Genomic DNA, 24,061 nt, shown 5'->3' with positions numbered 1-24,061 from the left:
TGTCATACCATTGTTTACCTATTATAATAGCATGAAGGGAGGGAAAAGTATTTTAAAAGAACATTGTTCTTTTTTAAATAATATTTTTTCCCTCTTACATATAATGAGAATCATGTAGATAGATTTCTCTGTTCACTTGGCCACTAGGAAATTTAAAGCTAAACAAATTGCTCATGCCCTGCTTAACTGCGTTCTAACTTTTTCTCTTTGTCTTGATCTTTTACACTATTTTTTTCTTTAATTGTAATTATTCATATTTTTATAATTATATTTGCTCAGAAATACAGCAAGGAGTAAACAAATTAATAATGAGATCTAACTCCTACCAATGCCTCCATTTACACAGTTTTTGAACCAATTAATGAAAAAGAAGTGAACTGAGTAATATGATACATATTCCAATTGTGAAAGAAAATTGATTCTTGCTTGCAAGGTATGAAACTCTCAGGAGAATTACAAAGCTTATTGAATTTAGGCAGTAAAGAACACCCAGCCACAAACTCCAGTATCTCGTAAGCCATATCCTTCCTCCTATGGCATACTGGCTAATTTATCTTTTATAATTCAAAGTACAACTTTCGAAGGACATAATACCCTAACTAAAATGGCCATCCACACACAGAATTATACCCTTCTATTTGTTTCCAGGCAGTGTATATTCATATATTTTTTTCTTCTGCAACCTAATCTATAGTGCTACTTTTTATCTCAATGAATACGTTATATTAAAATTAATGGAGTCCTTAAAGAGCTCTCTGAATTTCTAGAATTCCAATTTTAGAACTTATTTTACAGGTTAAGTATGATCTATAATGCACTTCTTTTCTTTCAGGGTGAATTGCTACAGCGTGGTATCTCCCCAGAGTCCCTTTGGTGGATTCAAGATGTCTGGAAATGGACGAGAACTGTAAGAATAACTTTCTATTAAGATAAATACTTGTGTCAATAAAAATGGTTGTCACTCCCAGGGAATTAATCCATAGTCACTACTTGAATTAAAACTTGCCTCTGTTCTTTCCTGGAGATTCGTGTTGCTAAATAGCTTTTGAAATGCTAGACTTACCCCATAAGTACAAAAAGGTAATGGCAGAAGAGAAGTATATTTTATTAAGCTCCTACTATTCATAAGGGACCATACTAAGCACTTTGGTTATTGAAATATTGCCTACTTTTAGAATTGCTTGCTGTATATATAATTATAATCTATTTAGCAAACATTTCCAGAAAGGAGCTACAAATTGGTGATTACAAAAAGTGTGAAAATGTAACTACAAATTGGTGATTATAAAAAGTGTGAAAACGTAAGAAAACTCTAGTTATCTGAATATGCCTCTTAAATAAGTAAATTAGGTGGTCTTTACTTTAAAAAAAGTTTTATTGTAAGAGGAATGATTCTCATTTGTTAAAAAATTATTGATGTAGATGCCAAAATTTTAAATTACCTAACTGAGTTATTTTTGGCACTACAATCTAAACTGAAAGGGAAATTTGACTAAGGAAAACATGTTGTATAGTCATGATTAAATTGAGAATATATATAAAAGTGCATTTATGAGCTTTCAGTTGCTTTTTAAGTCAAGTTATATAGATTTTTTTTTATGTTTACCTACATAGAAGATAGTGGCGATATATTTGCTTATTTTTGTTCAATCAATTTTAACTACTTAATTTTTTAGAATTTTCTTATATTAATAAATTGTAAAAATCATAAAGAAAACAGATACATCATATACAAATCTATGGGATCAGAGTAAAGCTGCCCTGTTTTATAAATAGCAAGTAAAATGAGTCTTAGTTTCTAACGGTCATAGATGCATGAAATAACCGCATGCTTTATCATATAAATAAATCAGCAAAATTAAAATGAAGCAACTGTCTTTGGACAGCCAGAAAAGGGGAAATGATAAAATGATCCATCCCCCTCTCAATGTACATTCATTAAGAATTCATATGTATGTAAGGCCCAGGAAGCCCTAGAAACATCATACTGTGTCCCATCCTTCATATAATTGTGGTGGCAAGAAGAATATGTAAAAGCATATATAGTACACCTACACGCACTATGAAATAAATGGTAATAGACTGGGAGTCTATACCTCCCGGAGATGGAGAAGCAGTTAAAGTGTAGACCACAGCATTAAAGGATAGAAAATCTGGACACTACCAGAATATAAGATTTATGGCATCTCTAACTCACAGCTGTCATCTGTCCTATGAGGTCAGCATTTGTGGTGGGGACAAGAGTGAAAGAGGAAAATAGATGGTCTATGAGCTCCTTTCCATGCTGAAGAGTCTATGGTGTAATCTCAGTGGGAATTCAATGGATAAAAACTTAATAGCAGTAATTAGAGTAAGAGGTGACATCACGGAAAGGATAGGAACTTGACCTAGGGCATGAAACAAGTGTAGAGAGTCAGTGAGTGGAGAAGTGGCAATCTTGAACAGAACATTACATGTGACATGTTGAGGGGCTAGGGAATTTGGTAGACTGATGGAGATTTTTGGAGGTGGGAAGTATGATTTCCGAGTTAAAAAGAATACAGATTAAGAAGTCTTGAATTCAAGAAAATTGAATTACATTTTATCAGTGGAGCAGTGAAAAGCCATGGATATCTTTAAAATGTTGAAGAGGTAAAGAATAGCAAAAGATCAACCCATAAAAAGTGCATGACATAGTAAAGAAAATATAATTGGAGATTAGCCGACTTGCATTTGAATCCTGATTCTACCACTCACTAGCTACGCAGCTTGGTTCAAGTTGTATAATTCTGAGCCTCTGTTTTCTCCTATTTAAGGTGATGTTAACATTCCTCTTTAGATATGAGAGTAAAATGACATAGTGCATGTTCATTCTCTAGCATTGTAAGAGTCACAAAGTATAAACTCAACAAAATGATTTCCTTTTCTAGTTCTTTTTATTTATAATAACCAATATTGGAGATTCCCTTGGCTGAACTAATTACTTTGTACAAAAAGCTGTAGCAAAGCTTAGATTATTCTGAAGTACAATTAGTTTATTGCTGGCCCAACTATCTAACACATTTCTCTAGGAATATTGAAGATAACATATTCAAAAGAGATGAAATAACAAAGTAGACCAAACATGAAAATTCTATTTAATTCAATTAGGTCAAACTTTAAGGTCGAGGCATAAGGAAATCAAATAAGACAGGGATGGAAAACAGGAATCAACTCTCAGTAATTTTCTAAGAATCTGAAAAGTGGCCATAGATAATTTCCTTCTTTAAAACACAAAAGAAAAAGTTATATGGTAAATTTTTGCTTCGAAGTGTTAGCCAAGAATGCTACTTTTAATGTCTACCTGAAATCAAATTTGGTAAACTTAATAAACACATCATTTGCTGCAAGATGTTCAAAGAGAATTATTGAAGTGATAATCTCAAACCACTCCCAGGAGCTCATTAACAATTTATAAACAACAGCAGAAAGGCAGAATTGATTAGTTGGGAACAGAGTCCTCAAAAAGCCAAAAATAGTGTTATGTAGACCTCAACGTGGTGGCGATAATGAGTGCCCGAATCTAGATTAGCATCTCATATCTTGGTGCTGGCTCTGGAATGAGTTAAATGGCAGAAATTTCTCCCTTGTATAATTGCACTGATAAGTCACTTGAGACTTTATCAGTATGCCATTTCAAACTTAATTGACTTTCAGCACTCCACAAAATATTTCTTCCTGTTCCTTTGGAAAAGGGGAGCATGGAAATGTTACAAACTATTGGGCCTATAGAAAAAACTCATGAATGTTTTTGCTTGATTATATTTGCCAAAGCAGTTCAGCAAACATTTCCTCTGTGCCTCTTAATTAGTGCCAGGCTCATTTCTGGGTCCAGAGTGAAAACCAGATGCAATTTGTTACTACAGTGTAGATCCTGAATGAGAAGCATGGAATCACATGGAAGTGTGTTGGGAATGCAGCATCTCAGGCCTTTCTCCAGACCTACTGAAATAGAATCAGCATTTCAATCAGGTCCCAAGTTATTGGTACATTGAAGTTTTAAGAAGCACAGAACTAATCACCCACGACAAGTACGATAAAGAGAGAAGTATAAACATGTTTTGTGTAATAGACATAACATATGCACAGGAATATTAAGGAGCAGGACTTACTTCAGCCTGAGTATGACAATAATCACACTTAGTGCTATCCTGAGAGTTTCAAGTGTCCATGTAACCCAAAATACAATAGAAAGCTTATTGGCAAAAATCATGGGTTAATATATCTAACTTTGTGAGATAAAATACTTACTAAAATATTATCCTTTAATGGGTTTCAGATAACTGAGACTAAACCCTTTAATTACTTTGAAGAACATGCTCATTGAAGCTTTTAGACGGCATTTTCAGAAGCTTAATGGCCCAAGAAAATAATCAGTATAAGAGGATTAGGTTACCCAGGAGAAAAAGATGTCTTCTACATACCTGCCTATATCATCAGACAGGAGAGGTAGAAAAAGATCAAGATCTTATTCCTCTGTAAGCCTACATGTGCATTAGTGTTATGATCTGAAGAATACTCTGAGGTACATGTAATTTAATCTTCTCCTCAAAACAATACAGAGAATAACTTAGACTAATCTTTTTAGTTATCTTTTTAACAAAGGATAAATCAGTCAGTTTTAAAACTGGTAGAAGATCTTGATAAGCCTGATAACAAGATACCATGATCCTAATTGATTGACTCAGCTAATTCCTGATCATTTATTTAAGAGTTATATAAGGAAATGGCAGGCGTTGTATGAATATGAAAACCAAAAAAACCACAAAATGTCCAAAGGCTTGAATTTAAGCTAATGAACTCTTTTTCATTCTTAAAAACAAAATAGACAAACAAAAAGGAAAGAAAAACCTCTAAAAAGAGGTCAGATTTTTAAAAAAATTTTGCCAAGAATCAAGAATTAAAAGATATTTTTAAAACTAGAGCTAGAAAATATTCACTTCAAGCCCTATTAGGGCATGTTAGAATGAAAATGGCAGCATGGTCATTTTTAGCCCCCTTGTCACTTCTGGGCCAATAACACATGATAACTAAGCTAAGCTATACTTGAATTTACTAGTTTTTCTATGCTATTTGAGTGACAATTTATTACTAGTTTTCTTTTTGTACTATATATGTCTTATTTATTTTAACCTAAACTAGAAATAAAATTTGTGTTGGGCTGAATTTTGTGTGTGTGTGTGTGGTGACCTCTTTTATAGTCAAGTAAAATACTATCAAAAATGGACAATTTCTGTAAAAATCAATTGAGCAAACATGATTATTTGAAATGCAAAAAAAAATTTTGAAAATTCTCCACACATGGAGATTTATATAAGACTAAATATCTTATGGTTAGCTAGCTACTCTTTGAAATGTTTCTGTACACAGAAAATATCTTCCATTGTCCCTAACCAGATGAGCAAGAACAAACTTATACCAAATCATGAACTATAGTACATTTGTACTGCTGTGCTAAACTCTCTGGGTTTCCTCCCCTCACCCCACTCTCTCTAGGGGAGAATATGGTTTCCACGAATACACAGAGGTTAAAACCGTCACAATGAAGATTTCTCAGAAGAACTCATAAAGTAACTACAAAAATGGAGAGAAGAATCCTCAATGGCTGAGCATCTCCTACAGTCGCTAATCTATGATAGTGTTTAAAAACAACATTATTCTTTTCTTGATTTTTTAAACATAAGCTAATCATATTAGCATTAATACTATACGTAGTATACTTGATGTATAGCTTATACTGAATCATTTACCTTCTGATATGTAACCCCCAAATCCCATCTATAATAAAAAGGATAGATTTAGATGGAAGATCTCTCTAGCTCCTAATAATCATGTGCTTTTGTTTGTAGCTACTTGTTCAGGATAATCATTTTATAGAAGAAGACCAGTTGTCACTTCGTGTTTTTTCAATAACAGCCTTGAAATACTTAACATACCTGTTAACTGCAGAGATGTGTGCTGTTCACAGTAGTTGTGAAGTCCTTGGAGTTTGTTGACATGTTTCCTAGAATGTCATGTGTGCTTGTCAAATTAAGTACTATCTGAAATACTTAGCTATAATGTAAACATAAAGCTTAATAAAACCAATCTTGCATGATTCTTGTGAAGTTTGAATTTTTTAAGTAGAAATTTTGGTTATGGTAATCTCGCTGTCACTCAAAAGCAGTGTTAACTTAAGCATAAAGATGCATTTAAAAAGAAAAGTCTAATCTGCTCATTCTCAAATAGGTAAAGAAACATTTTATTTTCCAGAAGAATTCTTGAAATCAATAGGAAACATTTGAGATAGATGATTGCAGTCCTTCAGCAAGCATTTATTGAGTTCCTACAAAGTTCTGGAATTAGAACACATAGAACTTTGTGTTAGGTGTTAAAGAAAACTGGTGAATAGTAGGCGCTCCATTATCTCACAGTGCTTTAGTGGAGAACAAAGACACCATACAAACAAAAAAGAGGAAGGAAAGAGGGAGGGAGAGAAGAGACAGACAGACAGAAAGACAAAGTGGGTGTATAATGGAAATTTCTAAGAACCATAAGAGCACAGTAATATGCCAACAAGGTAGTGATAACCTCTGAGGGAACTGGGTAGGGTCTCATGAAGGAAATTTGACTGGATATGAACCTTAATTGATGCTTGATTTGTAGCGAATAAGGGGAAAAGAAGTTCCACAACATAGTCTCTCAGAAAATGTTCCATTGGAAATAATTTTGGAAAAATTTCAAACTGCACATGGCATATTCCAGGTTCTGAGAAGTTGTACAGCCTGCTTAGTTTTGTTTAATACAGTTTTTCTCCAAATTTATTTAACCAGAGAACTTGCCTTTTCCCCAGCCTCATTTAACATCAATTAATACCATGATGAAGATGTTCTTCTATGCAATGAAGGAGCACTGAGTGTTCTGAGAAGAGATCCAGAGATCAAGAGGGAGCAGCTGGAACAGTGTTCTCTGTGTAAAACTAACTGGACCATACCTGCATATTTATGCCTTCATCCAAAGAGCTTCTGCCTGTGCTGCTATGTAGGAAGCAAAATAAGTGAATCATTTTTTGTGTATTTGTGCACATTCTAAACTATTCTTAGTTCGGCAGCTTAAATTTTAAGCTAAGTAATCATTAGGATAATATTTTCCAGATCTGGATTTTACATAAATAAGTTTATCATTTTACATTAATAGATACTTCAGTAGAAATGTTATTAGGACATTATAATAGCTGCCACAGTAGTGTGCAACAATGTGTGAATGAATGAAATTCATTAACTTCGTAGACTTGAAATAATTTTAACTCTGGTTATAAGTTTCGCAGAATTGTGCAGCCCTATAAGATTTGCAATCTGGACTATCTTCCAAGTTTGGGGACATAATTACTGTTTTTGAAAACTAGGAGACTCAAAGTCTTAGGGAGACCTAAAAAATCTTAGGACACTGAGAAGGGAAAATATCCAAATACAGAGGGATGTTGTGTTTTCCCAAAACCAGACAGTCAGTGTCCACATTTTTAAAAGATGTGTTTAAAATCATGCATAAATAGATTAATAGATAGACAAGTTAATATTGTAATGGCATCACACCAGAACGTTTAAAAAATGTATAACAAAGAGCTGAACACAGAACAAGACAAAAGCCAGAAGCAAGTTTAAATATTTGAAAATTAAATCTTCACTATATAAATAAGATATTACAGGATTAAACAGAAAATATCTGTTTTATATTGGCTCATCCTGAGCCTGCAGACATTATTTGTATTCCTTTTCTTCCAATTTATAAAGGCGTACTGCCAATAATTCTTAAAGCCTTGGAAAGTTAAAGGGTATCATTTTAGCCCATGTGCTACAGGAAAACAATAAGGAATTTTATCATGTAGAATTCAGTTCTGCAGTCATACACATGATCTCATTGTCCTCAGTAGCCACACAGTAGAAAGTATTTTTATCCTCAGGAGTACCAAACTAAATCACAAAAGTTGGAAGTAACTGTTCAGGAAGAGGCAAAATATCAGGACTCAGATACGAATTCTCATTGTCTAGTGTCCTTTTTTCCTCCCCACTTCTAGATTTATTTCGAAACAGCCAAAGAGAAATGGGGAAAATATATTTTTAAAAATTTTGTGGCCAACTGCAAATAAAGCTAGCTCAAAGAAGAGAATTTTAGCTATCTCTTCACATAATTCAGGAGTGATTAATGCCTTTCCCTGGGCTATGCAGGCAATTTTTTGAGCATCTAATTTCACTTAGACCTTTGGAAGTACACATGTACCACAGATTAAACTCATATTTGGGTGGCTTTCTCAGAGTATATCAAATAACCAGGTTATAATTTTACATGAAGCACATGTTCCAATTAGAATTTTATTTGCTGATTTACTTTGGGATTTTTTTAATGTTTTCTGGAGATCCGTTTGAAACTTCTCATTTTGATGATGAAAGAATATATGGGAAGGGAAATTAGAAATGATGGCTAGACTCTCTGGCTACCATAATTTAGGGTCTGCCATAAGAGCATAAGAGTTTACTCTTGTAATGTGCTGGGACTGTGCAATTAATTATATCTGGAAGATATCGACCTGAGTGAAGGCACAAATGAGGGTGAAAAAGCACAATTCGTACTTCGACATTCTGTAGAAGAGTAGGGATGGGATCTCTTTCTCTCAAGACAAGGCCACAAAATTCTTGGTGGGGCTGAAGATTGCTCTACATCATATCTCCTAATGGGCCCTTAGATACTGGGCAGTTGGTTTATCCCAAGAAAAAATAGTCATTCTCACAGACACTTAGAATAATTCCAAAATCCCTGCAAAGTCAGCTTTATTGCCTAATAGAATATCTATGCCAAAGGGATAGAAATGTTTTCTGTATATTTATTTATATTTATTTTAGTTTTGATTAGTTTTACAAATATTTAGTTTTTTAGAAATATTTGTAGAAAGTTGACCTGGTGATATCCTGAATTGATCAAGAGTTTTGAAATGTTTGTTTACTTTTTGTCAAATCCTTATTTAAAGATTCCTCAGGCCTAGAAAAAAATATACTAAATATGAAAACACAAAGCTGATTTAGCCTGGCAACTGATTTTTTTAAACCTTTTTAATTTAAAATAATTTCAAACTTTTGGAGGAGCTGCTACAATGCTGCTATATCTTTTAATCACTAATTTCTAACATTTTCCCACATTGACTTCATCATTCCCATTCCTTATATAGATACTTTTTTTTCTTGAGACAAACTTCTGAGAATAACTCCTGGATATCATGTCCCTTTACCCGAAATACTTATCTTTTTCCAGAAACAGGTAATATTTTCACAAAACCAAAGTATAATTATGTAATTGAAGAAATTCAATATTGACAAAATACTAATATCTAATACACAATCCACATATAATTTTCTCTAATTGTCCTGCCAATGTCCTTTATGGCATTTCCCCCCATAATCCAAAACTTAATCAAAGCTTGTACATTGCATTTACTTACCATAGCTTCCTTTTCTCTTACTATTCTTTTATAACGGCACTATAACTCATAAACACATCTACTATTCAGTCAGGTTGGTTAGTTCTGTCTTGGTCTGGAGAGAAACCTACAGGATACAAAACTCAGAAAAAAGGGGGTTGAATGGCTTTAAAAACTAGATACTTCATTTTAAGATTTGATTATTAGTTACCAATTGCCATAATAAACAAATAAAAATATTTATATAGGCTGAAAAAATATGCCTTTAACCTTGGACAATTTAGAAGAAATGTTCTATGTTCCCTTGAGGATGTTACTGCAATTGAGGATGTTATTGCAATATCGCCCTTTTCATTTCACTTCCTAGCTTACTTCTTTGAATATTGTTCCTTAATAACAGATTGCCTACATTACGATGACATCTGAGGAGGCACCTTAATTTTAATTAGTTACAAATGCCTTAGCCACATGGAAACATGGTAAATGACTTTTCTTTCAATGTACAATTGTGGTAGAAAGATCTTGACCTTTGGAGTCAAAAAGATGCTGCATTCTGTTTCCACCACTCACTAAGATATTAGGTCAATTATTAAATCTCTGTCATTTAGCAATCATTCAACAGATAATGGTGGTTATTGATACTTAGGAAGCAATATAATGTACGACATAATCACATGAGCCCTTAGAGATTGGCAATCTGGTTTCAAATCCCTGTTCTGCACTCACTGGCCTTGGGATTTATGGCAAAATGCCCAACCTTTCTAAGTTCTAGTTTATTTATCTATAAAAAGGAACTAATAATAATACTTATCTAATGGATTATTCTTTTAAGTAAAATAATGTTTGTAAAGTGCTTATCAGGGTTCCTAAGATATAACAAGTGCCTAACCCTTGTTATTGATCTACTGATGAATGTCTTGGCATTAATAATAACAATATCACCAAAGTAATAAAGCTTCTTTAGGCACCAAAGAAAATATCTTCTATGTGTTCTTTTTCTGTCTTCCGATGCCCTATTAGGCTAATCTCAGAACCTCACGATTGTGATTTCACCATCTCTTTGATCATTAGAAAAATCAATAGTTCCCTCTAGATAAAGGTTTAAGTTCTCCATTAGAGAAAGAACAAGGTGGAGAAGAATGTGAGCAAAAACTTGGCTTACAGTTGAGGTTAGAAATTTAAATATATTTAACTCCGAAGTGCAGTTCTGATTAAATGAACTCAACTGCCATTCACCCGAGTTGCCAGTCATCATGATTAATCTTTAAGCTAATAGTCAGGGACAGTGGAACTAAGTGAACAACAAACAGAAAAGGCTGGTTTCAAATGCAACACAGGAGCCCACAATGATGACGGTCATCTAGTGATTGATTCAGAGACAGCCCACATGAATTCAATGGGAAGGATTAGTGAACTTAAAAGCACATGGCTTAGCATTTGTCTTTGATGTTCAGTCATTCCACATTCATGTAACCACAAAATGTCAGAGCTGGAAAAGAACCTAGTGTTCTTCCAGCCCAATAACTTCATTTCTCAGTGGCATGGAGAAATCAAGCGACACTTGAAAGGTCACTGAATCACCATAGACAGAGTTTGGCTAACACCCTCTGTATTCTAACTCTTAGTTCTGTGCCACTGTTTGTGTCCCATTTGGCACTACAGACATTTACTTGATTTTGATTAAATGTGTAACATCCATTGTTGTACTTTATATTTTATTGCTTTTGTCTAAAAAAGGAAAATTATGTAACACCAGTTGTTATATGTGGTTGTATTTTATTTATTGGAATTTATTGCTTTTGTCTAAAAAGTAAAAACTCTAAGTGACAGTTTGTTATTAGCCTTCAAACAATACAAATTAGTTACAATTGGTTATAAAACAGAGTGCTATAATTTAGCTACAAAAATTAAAATTCATTATATTTATTTACTTAACAATTATTGGAAGTCTGCTGTGTATAAAATACTGTTGAGTGCAAAAGAAATCATGAATATTAAGTACTTGTTCTGTGCAAACACATTTCTAGTGGCCTTACAGAGTTTATTTGCTTCACATAAAAATGAAAGATCTTGCTTTCACAATGCTTAAATGTAATAGAGGACATGAGAAATATACACACAATCATGGAAATGAAAGAATATACAGAGTATGATAGGTTAATAAAATCTGCACTTGTTTGGAGGGAAGAAAATGGTTTCTCCCTGGAGTGGTTTTCATGGAGTAGGCAGCATTTGGCCCGGCCTGACATAGAGTGGTACCTGAAAAGGCGCAGATGAAGCAGGAAAGATATTCTGGCCTGGAAATCAATAGAAAAAGTGGGAAAGCCCTAGGTTTATTTGGTCAACCGTGAGGGTCTTGCTTTGTTGGGAGATAAAGCCAAATAGGTTGGGGCAAGATCATGGAAACCTTAAATTTCAAGCTAAGCTATAAAAACTTAATTAAAAAGACAAGAAGAAATCTTTATATGAATGGCAAATTTATCGAGGTCAAATTTGTTCAATTAGACTTTTAATTTTTAAATAATTATAGATTCACATGTAGTTGTAAGAAATAAGAGAAAGAGATACCATTTACCCTTTACTCAGTTTCCCCCACTGGTAACATCTTGCAACGCTCTAGTACAGCATCACCACCAGAACGTAAATGTCATTAGAGCCAAGATACAGAACATTCTACCATCACATAAATCCTTCATGTTGCTCTTTTATTGTTATGCCCATGTCCCACCCCCACCACCACCTTCACCTCTACCTGAACCCCTGACAATATTCCATTTCTATAATTTTTGTCATCTCAAGAATCATATAGTATGTAACTCTTGGGGATTGGCTTTTTTTTTTTTTTCCACTCAGCAGAATTCTCTGGAGATTCATCCAAATTGTTGTTGTGTGTACCAAATCTTAATACATGTAAAATACATGATTGTATTTTACCACTTATAATGGGAATTATCTTGACAGGTCCTAAGACAGATATATTTAGAGAGGGGTTTTTTTCTTTGAAAACATCTGAATAGAGTTGAAATGTTTTTCTACATCCTAGCCAAGTATGACTATAGAATGGCAAAGAAAAGGTAGGTGAACAGGAGGAGGATCTGTTGGCAGAAACACAGAATGTTTTGCTTCCCTACTTCTGGAGGTGTAACTGAATCTCCCTGAAGTTTTGAAATAGACTTGAGAAAATAAAAGAAATAAATCTTTCAGCATCCATGTTAGAAATGAAACGAAGCCTTGAAGAGTATGGTACATGTGAAAAGGTGTGCCTCATTTTCTTAGACAAGCATAAACGGGTCAGGAGATTTGCAACCCTGTGTATCTTCTTCATCCATCTCCATTCATGAGTCTTTCTCAGAAAACCTGAGGTAGAAATCGTGGGGCTTCTTCCCCAGGACCTTTTGACGTACTGGTTCTCACCCTGCCCAACAGACTGATCCCCTCCTGTTTCTCTCTTATCCAGAAGTTAGATTGTCGCTACATGAACCTGGCTCTTTCTCCACTCCTCCACCTACTGAATCAGGCTGAGACCACTATGGCACTCAGCAGCACTTCAGATGTTTCCTGCAGAGTGAAAGGCAGGGCTGCCACAGAACAGCACAGAGCACCGTGGAACAGCAGCATGCCTTCCTGAACACTTAGTTCTTCAGGCACTCCATGCACTATTTTAAGTGTACTTAATGAGTTATCTCATTTCTGCCTCTCAACAGCCATACAAGACCATTTCTACTATCCTTGTGTTATAGGTGATGAAACTAAGGCTCAGAAAATTGAACTAACTTGACAAAGGTACACAGATAGTAAGTAGCAGCATGAAGATTCAAAGCCAGGCAGTCTAACAACATAATCTCCCTTATTTTTAACTAATAAGCCATAATACCTGGGCATCAGGCTCAGTCAAGCAATCACAAGCTACAGAATATTATTAGCAAAACATTTTTTTCTTTTGCATTAATGTTGCATGAAGTCATTGAGGCTTTTCAGATTTCAAATATGTTTTTCACCTCTTTTTAACATTTAAGTCCAAACTGCTCAGATAAGTCTGATATTTTTATTGACATCTTCTGGCAAAAGAGCCACAAGCTGGTGGTCTTCATGGCAGGTAGTCCCGGAAAACACAGCTGCTAGAGTTCTTTCATGTCTCTTTTGGGCCTGTTTTCGAAAGGGACACCTGAGGGAAGCTGTCATTTCTTATTCATTAGCCCTACCAGCCAATTATTTACCCAAATATTCCTCGGCCCAGTGATGTTCAAAACAATGGTCTCTACAAATCTAATTTCCAAGATCTTATTCATCCAAGTGAAGTGATTCTGGTACTTCTATAACATTTCAAGACATTTAGGCTACTCTCAGAAGATTTCCAAAGATAATAAAAAAATTATTAGGCTTATCTCTTCCAAAAACAAAAGGAATGCCAGTTTTTAGGCAAATCAAGTCTTAAGGAAAAGGGTAGAGAAGAAAGTATTTATATTTCAGACTTTTTGAAGTTAATATATAGCTAAGGGAAAAATCAGATAAGAGTTGGAGGAATAAGGAATGAAAGCACAGGAAGACTGTAGGCACGGATGCCGAAGAGGGAGGAGGAACTGACTTTTATTATACTGTCAACTTTGGTAATGCTTCTTTATGACTTAAATCATTGGTCACCTTAACCTAGAGCCTTCCTACCACACCCTCCTCTCTACTGCTCTTCCAGTTAGTTGCCTTTCCTTTCGTTCAGTAGCACACTCAGTTAATCTCTCACGTAGAAGTTATTGCTCTCAGTTCTAACCCCCTGTTTACTTGCTTGCTTCACACATTAGACTGAGAAATGACAAATTGAGATTTGATGCTCTGCTTTTATTTTACATTCCTAGATCCAGAACAGTGCTTAGCACTTATTAGGAGTTCAAAGAGAATGAATTTGCACTCTGACACAATGGTCTTTTTCAAGCTCTGGTTATAATTTCAAAAGATATGTTTTACATGTTGGATTTGCCAGGACTCTGGGTTTTTATATTTGCTCTTCCCAGTTCTCTAAATATGGGAATGATGGAAAGAGTTTGGATACCAGTAATTAAGAAATGGTGGCTAAGAGAGAACCAGAGCCACTCATTTTTACACAGGCTACAGCTGGAGAATAAGCTAAGCAAATCAAAAGTATACCCTTCTTAACACAGGCAGGCACATTGATCCTTACAGGAAATACCATGGAGATTTTGCCTGACTTTAGCACTACACATACCTGCTTCAAAGAGCCAGCTCTTAACTCTGATGTGAATAATTGTGCCACTTTGGGTAGAATAACCATTCTGGCTTTCACTTTCCTTATATTATCAGTGAAATGAGATATAAGAGTGAAAACTTCAGAGGGTTGTGAGAATTAATGCACATAGGTAACTAACTTAGCATGATCTGTAATTCATAGTCTGTAATTCATATAAGTTAGCAGTGAAATTGTTAGCTGCTCAATCATTAATGACAGGTAATAGTTTTGCTGCATTTTTATGGCATTTTCATGCACATTATTGTATTTAATTCTTGTAACATCTCATGAGATGAGCTGAGAAGGTATTGTTATCCCACCATATATAACATATCTTAACTTCTAGGAGATTTACTGACTTGTTCAAGTTCAAACGGGTAAGGCAAGATGGCACAAAGATTATGCTGAAATCTGATTTTAAAACTCCAGACTCCTAGACAGTGCCTCACATCAGTAATTATTCTTTCACTCGCTGTACGTTTAAATTCAAAACCTACCAGAGAAGCAGCTATGACAAAGAACATTATTTCACTGTCGGAGAAAGGAAGGAAAGAAGGAAGAAAGATGGTTTTTATGCACAGAAGCAAGGTAACATTTCTCCTTCATATTGTCCATAAATCTCAAAGATGAGCTGCATGGAGTTAATTCTGCATGAAGAAGGAGTGCATGTAAATACAGGTCTCTATGCTACTGGAATGCTGACCCCATAATATCACTCCAAAGGGATGCTCTGTTTTCCCTTCAAAAATCTGCCGCCTAACTCTCATTTGTTTTCTTACTATTTTTAATACTACACAGAGCATAGACAGAGCAGGTGGGTGGAGACAGCATAAAAATGGAAGAAACGAGTTGGGAGTGCCGCCTGGACTCACACAGAGTGCTGTCTATTTGGGGCCTAAGAATCTGATCACAAATCCTTTTATATCTAAAAGATGGACAAAAGCTCTAAAAGAAGGACTGAATGGTGATGGAGGTAGGACATTGTGGAGACAGATGTTTGAATATTTCACCCAAACAAATATTGGTCACTATTAAAGAGCCAGAAAACCTCTCCAAACAGGTTTTACAGCAATGAGCATTCTAAAAGGTAAAACCTTCTGATTCCCAGACCTTGGGATATAACTGAAACTGAGAGGTCTGTCATAGCTTCTCTCTGGGCAGAAAGGGCTGGGATAGATGAAAATGTTTAACTACAACCTGCCCTTGGGATAATTGCATGTTCTGAACAACATCAAACAAAAAGGCAGTCTCCACTTTATTGGCATGAGTGCTATTAGGTTGTCAGGAATCCTGTGATCTCAAACTGCAAGAATAGCAGAAAATGACTGTGCAGAGAATGTTAAAAGATTGCAGGATACTCTCTCCGTTGTTGGATCATCATTTTTTTTCTCTAGACATTTTGAGTCACATTCTGGAGGGGATTAACTAGGGAGGATTTTCCCATAAGGCAAGTGGTGCAATTTAAAGAGAATGGTTTTGCTGGGCTTTTAAAAGTCCCATCTGATCTTCCCCTGGTTTATAAGGTTTTCTAGAAGCAAGTAGGCAGCTATGACATGCTTATAAGCAGCAGGTAAAAGGGAAGCATTGAAATTACATTTTTGTAAGTCATCCACATTTTAATTAACTTTCCGGGGCGTTTTTGGCTGTGACAAATTGTTTGCCATAGATTTGAGGAGGAAGTCAGAATAAAACAACTGCAAAGTCAAATTTCTTCTGGAAACAGTCTTTCTAAACCTACTATAGGGTTATAAGTGGAAAAATATAGTCCAGCTGAAACTTTTAGTCCAGACCTGTCATTATACAGATGGAGATACTGAGGATCTGAGAGGTTAAGTGGGATGGCTGCCATTGCAGCTAGTTAGAGACAGCCTCACGACTAGTATCCACTGAACTGTAGACAGGGATGTGTGCCAGTATCATGTTACCTGTCACTTTTCTAAACAAACTATTTGCATCTTCAGGTTGGAAGTGACCTGAAAGTTTCTAGTACACATGTTGCTGGTCATTGTTTCATTTTGCCAGTTTAACATGTGGTTGGGAAACAGCTTTTCTCCATTCTCTTCCATCTGGTTTGGGAAAGCTGGAACCTATGAACTTCCTCTAACCTCTGGAATGGGCAGTAATTCCAATTTGGTCAATCAGTTCTTATCTTCCAGGACTTAGGGTTTATGGTATTGAGTTAGGTACATGATCCTAGCCAATCAGAGCACTACCTGAGACTATTGTGGAAATTACACAGAATGATTACTAATACATGTGGCATATAGAATAAATGAAACTTAGAAGATCTAATTGATATACAGCTTTATTTTTATCTCCCACTGTTCCCTTTACTGAGAGAGATTCTTCTGATCCTTCATGAGAACTCCAATAAACTGCTGAATTTATTTCACTCTCAGGAAATAAAAACTTCCTGATATTTTAAAGATGTAATTCATCATTTAGAATGTCAAGGCCCATTTTTTTAGTTAAAGGCCCATCTTTCTTGAGAGGTCCAACTACTTATTCTCCCCTAACTAGAGCTATGGCAGGAAAAAAACTTACTGATTGGAAAAGACTGAGATCATGGTCTTTTCTCTCCATTTCTTTCTTTTCTCAACTTATCTCCTCCTTCTAAGTAGATTTCTTACACCTTAGGATCAAATCTAAGATGGAGGTAGGGTAGGCGAAAGAGAAAGGAGAAGCATGGTAGTAGGAAAGTTCTTACTTGCCTGGTACTATTGCGTTCTGGCTTTGTGCTCTGTGCTCCTGACTTTTTCTTGTGGGCCTTTTCACAGGTTCTTTGTAGACTTCCAATCCTGGGGTTCTCAAAACCACCCATGTTCTCAACCAGATGAATATTCTTTCATTAAGCCTGGAAACTTATTTTACCACAGCCATAAAATGTCTGTAATTCAATCTTTCTGACAGAATCTAACATAGCTACCCTGACGGCATTCTCATATATACTGTCCACACACAATCTATTATGGGCTGAATTGTACTCCTCCAGCTTGAATTCACATGTTGAAGTCCTAGCTTCAACTACCTCACGGTATGACTGTATTTAGATAAAAGGCCTTTAAAGAGGAAATTAAGTTAAAATGAGGTCACTAGAGTAGACAAATATGACTCGTGTTCTTATAACAAGAGGTGATTGGGACAGAGACACACAGAGGAAAGACCTCGTAAGGACACAGCAAGAAGGTAGCCATTTGCAAGCCAAGAAGAGGGGCCTCAGACAAAAGCAAATTTGTAGACACTTTGATCATGGATTTCAGACTCTAGAACTATGAAAAAGTAATCTGGTTTTTAAGCTATCTGTGGTATTTTGTTATGGCAGCCCTAGTAAACTAATACATGGTCCAAGGGAAACTCTTATGAATCACTCTTGTTGTCAAACTTTAGCAGTGGAAGCCTAATGTAGCAGCAATTCTTCGTTCTGCTTCTAAGGAAGCTAGTCAACTTTTCTGTCATGCTCTAGATTTCTCAGGAAAGCTAGATAGTAGTAAATCGCGGGGGAAGGTGATTAGAGAGAGAACATATCGAGCTCTCAGAGGAATTTCTTTAAAGCTCTCCCACTCATAACTTCTCACAGTTTTCTCCAAAAAATATTTCTCCAAATTCCTCTTTAATATCACACAAGCCAAACCTTTGATAAAGATGAGATATTTCCATCACTGTATTATTTGTTTTGGGTTTACTCTTTGCAAATTCCTCATATGGTTTTAGCACCTCCTTTGCAATGCAATAGATATTGAACCTCACTGATTCAGCTGAAACTTTTACTTAGTTACAAAATTATTTTCTCTATGGCAAGAGCCTAGGTAGCAATAGTCAACTCACAAAGAAAAGTATAACTGGTTGATGGAAAAAGACAGAGTCCTGATATTATCATTTCTGCTCTTGAATTCTGCCACATCTGAAGAGGTTCTACCTTGGGGCATTTCAGTCAAGTAAGCTAAGTTCAGAGCCAGCATTCTCATCACTTGCTTCCTCATTTCCAAAGTTTCAATAGAAATAAAATAAATCTCTTGGTATTGGGCTTATTTTCAAGGGCTTTATTATTAGATGGTTTAGAACAATTATCCTGTCATAAAACTGGCAGTAGTGGTCACAGTAGCTGGGGATCAGGGTGTGCTGGTGTGAGCCTGGAGTCCTCATTACCCAGAACACTGGGCAAAAGTAGTCCTTAAGCTCAGGAGTCCCTCTGGGTGTGGAAGTTTGACTAAGGAAGGAGAAGTAGAGACTGAAACCATCTGTAGTAAGGCAAATGACAGAGCCAACAGTCATTGAACTTTAACCACTGAAGACTCCCAGATATTTAAGTTTTCTGAACCCTTGTATTTCACAATAATCTAATCAATCCTTATTTTCTATCAATACTTTCATGAAAATATCTTTTTTTATTTCTTTTTTTTGTTTTTCAATTATAGTTGACATACAATATTATATTAGTTTCAGGTGTACAACATAGTGATTAGACATTTATATAACTTTTGAAGTGACCACCCTGATAAATCTAGTACCCATCTGACACCATAAATAGTTACTACAATATTACTGACTATATTCCTTATACTATATTTTATATCCCCATGACTATTTTGTAACTATCAATTTGTACTTTTTAATCCCTTCCTCTTTTTCACCCATCCTCCCAACCCCCTTCCTTCTGGCAACCATCAAAATGTTCTCTGCATCTATGAGTTTGTTTCTGTTTTGTTTGTTCTTTTATTTATTTATTTTAGATTTCACGTATAAGTGAAATTATATGGTATTTGTCTTTGTCTGACTTATTTCACTTAACAAATACCCTCTAGGTTTATCCATGTTGTTGCAAATGGCAAGATTTTATTCTTTTCTTCTCTCTCTTTTTTTTTTTTTTGGCTATGTAATATCCCATTATATATAAGTACCACTTCTTTTTCCATTCATCTATTGGTGGACATTTAGGTTGCTTTCATAGTTTGGCTATTGTAAATAATGCTACAATGAACACATGGATACATGTCTTTTAGAATTAGTGTTTTGGATTTCTTCGGATAAATACCCAGAAGTAGAATTACTGAATCTTTGTATCTCTTGTTATAGCCTTTGTTTTAAAGTCTATTTTATCCAGTAGAAGTATTGTTGCCCAGCTTTTTCGTTTGTTTCTGTTTTCAGAAAATATCTTTTTTCTATCCCTTTACTTTCAATTTATGTCTGTCTTTCAATTTGAAGAGAGTCTCTTGTAGACAGCCTATGTAAGAGTCTTGTTTTCCATCCATTCAGCCACTCTATGTCTTTTTATTGGAACATTTAATCCATTTACATTTTAAGTAATTGTTGCTGGGTATGTAGTTATTGCCATTTTATTATTCATATTTTTTATCTTTTTTCTTTTTTCTTCTTTTTCTTTTAAGAAGTCCTTCTAACATTTCCTATAATACTGGCTTGATGATGATGAACTTTAGCTTTTTCTTATCTGGGAAGTTCTTTTTCTGTCTTTCGATTCTAAATGATAGCTTTGCTGGATAGTGTAATCTTGGTTATAGGTGTTTACTTTTCATAACTTTAAACATTTCATGCCAATCCCTTCTGGCCTGCAAAGTTTCTATTGAGAGATCAGCCGACAGTACTATGGAAGCCTCCTGTGGGTAACTAATGGCTTTTCTCTTGATGCTTTTAAGATTCACTCTTTGTCTTTAACCTTTTGCATTTTGATTATGATTTGACTTGGTGTGGGCCTCTTTAGGTTCATCTTGTTTGGAACTCTCTGTGCTTCTCAGGCTTATATGTCTATTTCCTTCTCCATGTTAGGGAAATTTTCCATCATTTCTTCAATAGATTGTCAATTTCTTGCTCCCTTTCTTCTCCTTCTGGTATCCCTATGATACAAACGTTGGTATGCTTGATGTTGTCCCAGGGGGCCCGTAAACTATCCTCATTTTTTTGGATTCCTTTTTCTTGTTGCTGTTCTGATTGGGCATTTTCTGCTACCCTATTTTCCAAATTGCTGATTCAGTCCTCTGCTTTATCTAATCTACTGCTGATTTCGTCTAATGTATTCTTCATTGCAGACTGGTTCTTTTTTATATTTTTTATTTTCATTTTTATGTTTCTTATCTCTTTATTGAGGGTCTCACTGAGATCATTGAGCACTCGTAACCAGAGTTTTGAACTCTGCATCTGCTAGATTGCTTGTTTCCATTTGTTCAATTCTTTCTGCTGAGTTTTGTTCTGTTCTTTCATTTGGGACATGTTTCTTTGTCTCCTCATTTTAACTACCTTCCTAGGTTTGTTTCTATGTATCAGGTAGAGTTGCTACATCTCTTGGTCTTTGAAGAGTGACCTTATATAGGTATTATGTAGGGCTCAGTGGCATAGTCTCCTCAGTCACCTGAGCAGGGTGCTCTAGGTGTCTCCCTTGAGTGTGTTGTGCATGCCTTCCTGTCATAGTTAAGGCTTGCTTGCTGTTGGCATATCAATGGCAGGAATTGACCCTCAGGCTGATTGGTTGTGAGCACTGGCGGTGACTACAGTGGAGGAGCTGTTATGCTGCATAACAGCTGACCCTATGGAGCAGATTTTCTTTAGCAGGGCTCTGGTGCCTGCGGAGTTTGCCCTTTGGGTATGTCATTTGTGGAAGTGGTTGGGTGGTGCTCTGGTGTGGTCTGGAGCTCACCACTGGGTGTGTTGGTCTGGAGCCTCTTGGAAAGAGCTCAGGTGCAGGTCATGGTCAGCTGCTGCCTGTGCCCTGCCCCAGGACACTTAGGATGAGCTACAAAATGATCTGCAGATGGTTGTCACTTATGCCAGGCTCGAAGGTGCCTGGGAATAGCTAAGCTATGGACTGAGTCCAGCTGCTGCTAGTGCCAGGCTTGAGACTGCTTAGCAAGAGATATGGGACATACTGAGGCCCGATACTACTTGTTCGAGTTTTGTGAACTATTGAGAGATTTTAGTTAAGTCTATAGCATGATTCAAGACAGGCCATCTGGAAGCCATTGCATTTTGGGTGGGGTGAGGTCTCAGAGCATCATTGGGGCAGGGTGAATGTTGTTAGCCAAGTTGATGGAGACTTGAATATGTTGCCCATATGCCTGTGTAGGTTGAGTCAGGGAAAGACTCAACAAAAGAACAATGTTTTCTGCCAACATTTCCGTCTGGGAGAAAGCTGCCTCTCCAGCCCTCATCCTGAAACCAGACAATTCAGTTCCTCCCTATACATGTCTGGTGCCTTTCAAGTTTCTGCCTCAGCGCTGGAGCTCAGAACAAATAAGTCCATCAGTGAGTAAGTCTGTGTGCAAGCCTTTTAAGAGGAACACCTGGTACTCCAGCAGCCCTCTGACTTAACCGCAATGTTCATTGTTTTCAAAGCCAGAAATTATGGAGACTTCTATCCTTCACACTGGAATACTGAGCTGGGGAGCCTGGTGTGGGGCCAGGACCCCTCACTCCTCGGGGGGATCCTCCACAGCCGAGATATTCATCCTCATTTTTAACCTCCACACACGGATGTGGGACCAGCTCTTTCTGAGTCTCTACCCCTCCTACCAGTCTCAACGTGGCCTCTTCTGTATGTCCTTAGTTGTAGGACATATGTTCAGATAGGCTTCAGGTGATTCTGGATGATGGTTGTTCTGTAGTTTAGTTGTAATTTTGATCTGGTTGTGAGAGGAGGCAAGTGCAGCATTTACCTACTCTGCCATCTTGACCAGAAGCCTCACTGCAATCTTTCATATCTAAACTTGATTCTCTATTCCTATGGTCTATTATGCCAAGTGAGGTTCTCAATAAAACTCTCTCTTGGGATTCACTATATTTAGATAAAAGTAAATTTATTTATACTTACATTTTTCATACAATTTCATGGGACTTATTCACTCTCTGAAATTGATGTGTGGGTTTTATAAATTAAGAATCTCTCTTTTGTAGTTTGGCCTGAGCTGGCTTTCATAATATTGACTGATATCCTACACAAGGTAGAATGAGTCAGGAATTAAGCAAAACCCTTTGATTTTACATGAATTACATCATTTATTCTTGCCACAACCTTCTGATGTACACATTATTTTTATTTCCACTTTGCAGATGAGAAAACAGGTTTAGTGATGTTATGTAAAGTCACAGGTTATGGCTGACCTTGGACTCAAACTCAAGTCAACCTCTGAAAGATAACTTTATTCTGACTTTTCCCCCATGCCCTTTTTTATTCTGTGGCTTTGTCCCATGAGCATTTCTCTAATCCCCCTGAATTAGTCAGGATAGGCCATATTGTACTGAAATAACAGATAAACCTCCCCAAATGTTAGTGACCTTATACAATGAAGGCTTATTACTCTAACATAAAGTCTCATGTGGGTAATGCAGCCTTCCTGTATCATTTAGCTATGCCATTTGAAATGGGCAACCTTCAAAGTAGTCACTTTAAGGGAAAATATAGGTGTAAGAGGTATGCTAGCTTTGAACTGCCTCAGCCTAGAAGTGATACGTTACACATATAATCTGGCTTACAGAACCTTAAGAAATTTTATTGGCTTTTTATAACACTTGCTACCAACACAGGAAAATGCATTCTATTTCAAAGCCAGCTCTAAGGTGTGTATTTTCTTAAATATTAAATAAACTCAGCCACTTTTTCTGTATCATATTTCCCATTCCTCCCATACTTATAGCCATGCACACTCCAAAACATATAGATAGAATTATTATCAGAAGGGCTAGAAGAAGAAATCTTTTGGTGATTCTAATTTGGAGTTCATCGGTGCTCATTTCTTCTTCTTATGGACATCTGGCTTTTGTGATATATAGAATCTTCAATTAACCCCAGAGACATCTGTGTGCTTCTGCCACCTCACTGCCAAATATAACATCTATATCTGTTAACAACCACTCTCATGTCTAGCATTTAAACATCAAAATAACAAGATTCTATAAATCCTCCAAGGCAATTTAAAAAAAAGTAAAGAATCTATAACTATCTAACTAGATATTAATCAAACTAAACACTGTAAAAAGCCAAGGGTAAAATAAATATAGAAGTTATCAAATAGCTCTATCCTTCAGTAAGAAAATACAGAATGTTGGAAAATTAACTTACTCAAATATAAGTGGAAGAGGAATACAAGCTGCTACTCTGAAAATTGCCCATATTAATCATGTTAATCATGACAATTTGATAGGATATATACCCCCCCTTATTCTTTGTTTTTGTTTTTTTCCTTCTCAACCATAATAAATGACAGTTATATTTACTGAGCTATAGGCATGACATTAGACAATGTGTGTGCACGTGTGTATATGTGTAGGTGTGTGTGTGTGTGTGTGTGTAAATGTGTATTCTATACAATTTCTCACCATTCTCATAACATCACAGTGGAATAATCTTCGTT

General features: G+C 35.9%; 1 protein-coding gene across 1 annotated transcript in view; it reads left to right on the top strand.

Annotated features, from left to right (window-relative positions):
- The window catches only part of ALDH1A1 (aldehyde dehydrogenase 1 family member A1), a 51,952-nt gene extending 45,830 nt beyond the window's left edge, over window positions 1-6,122 (top strand). The window contains exons 12-13 of the mRNA XM_006918442.1: window positions 833-907; window positions 5,515-6,122. Of these exons, the coding sequence (XP_006918504.1) occupies window positions 833-907; window positions 5,515-5,587 (148 nt within the window). The 3' untranslated portion in view covers window positions 5,588-6,122. The remainder of the gene's footprint in view (window positions 1-832; window positions 908-5,514) is intronic.
- Window positions 6,123-24,061: the final 17,939 nt, after the last annotated feature.

The sequence above is a fragment of the Pteropus alecto genome, unplaced genomic scaffold (assembly GCF_000325575.1).
Source record: "Pteropus alecto unplaced genomic scaffold, ASM32557v1 scaffold95, whole genome shotgun sequence".
Taxonomy (NCBI): domain Eukaryota; kingdom Metazoa; phylum Chordata; class Mammalia; order Chiroptera; family Pteropodidae; genus Pteropus; species Pteropus alecto.
This window is presented reverse-complemented; position numbering and strand designations above follow the sequence as displayed.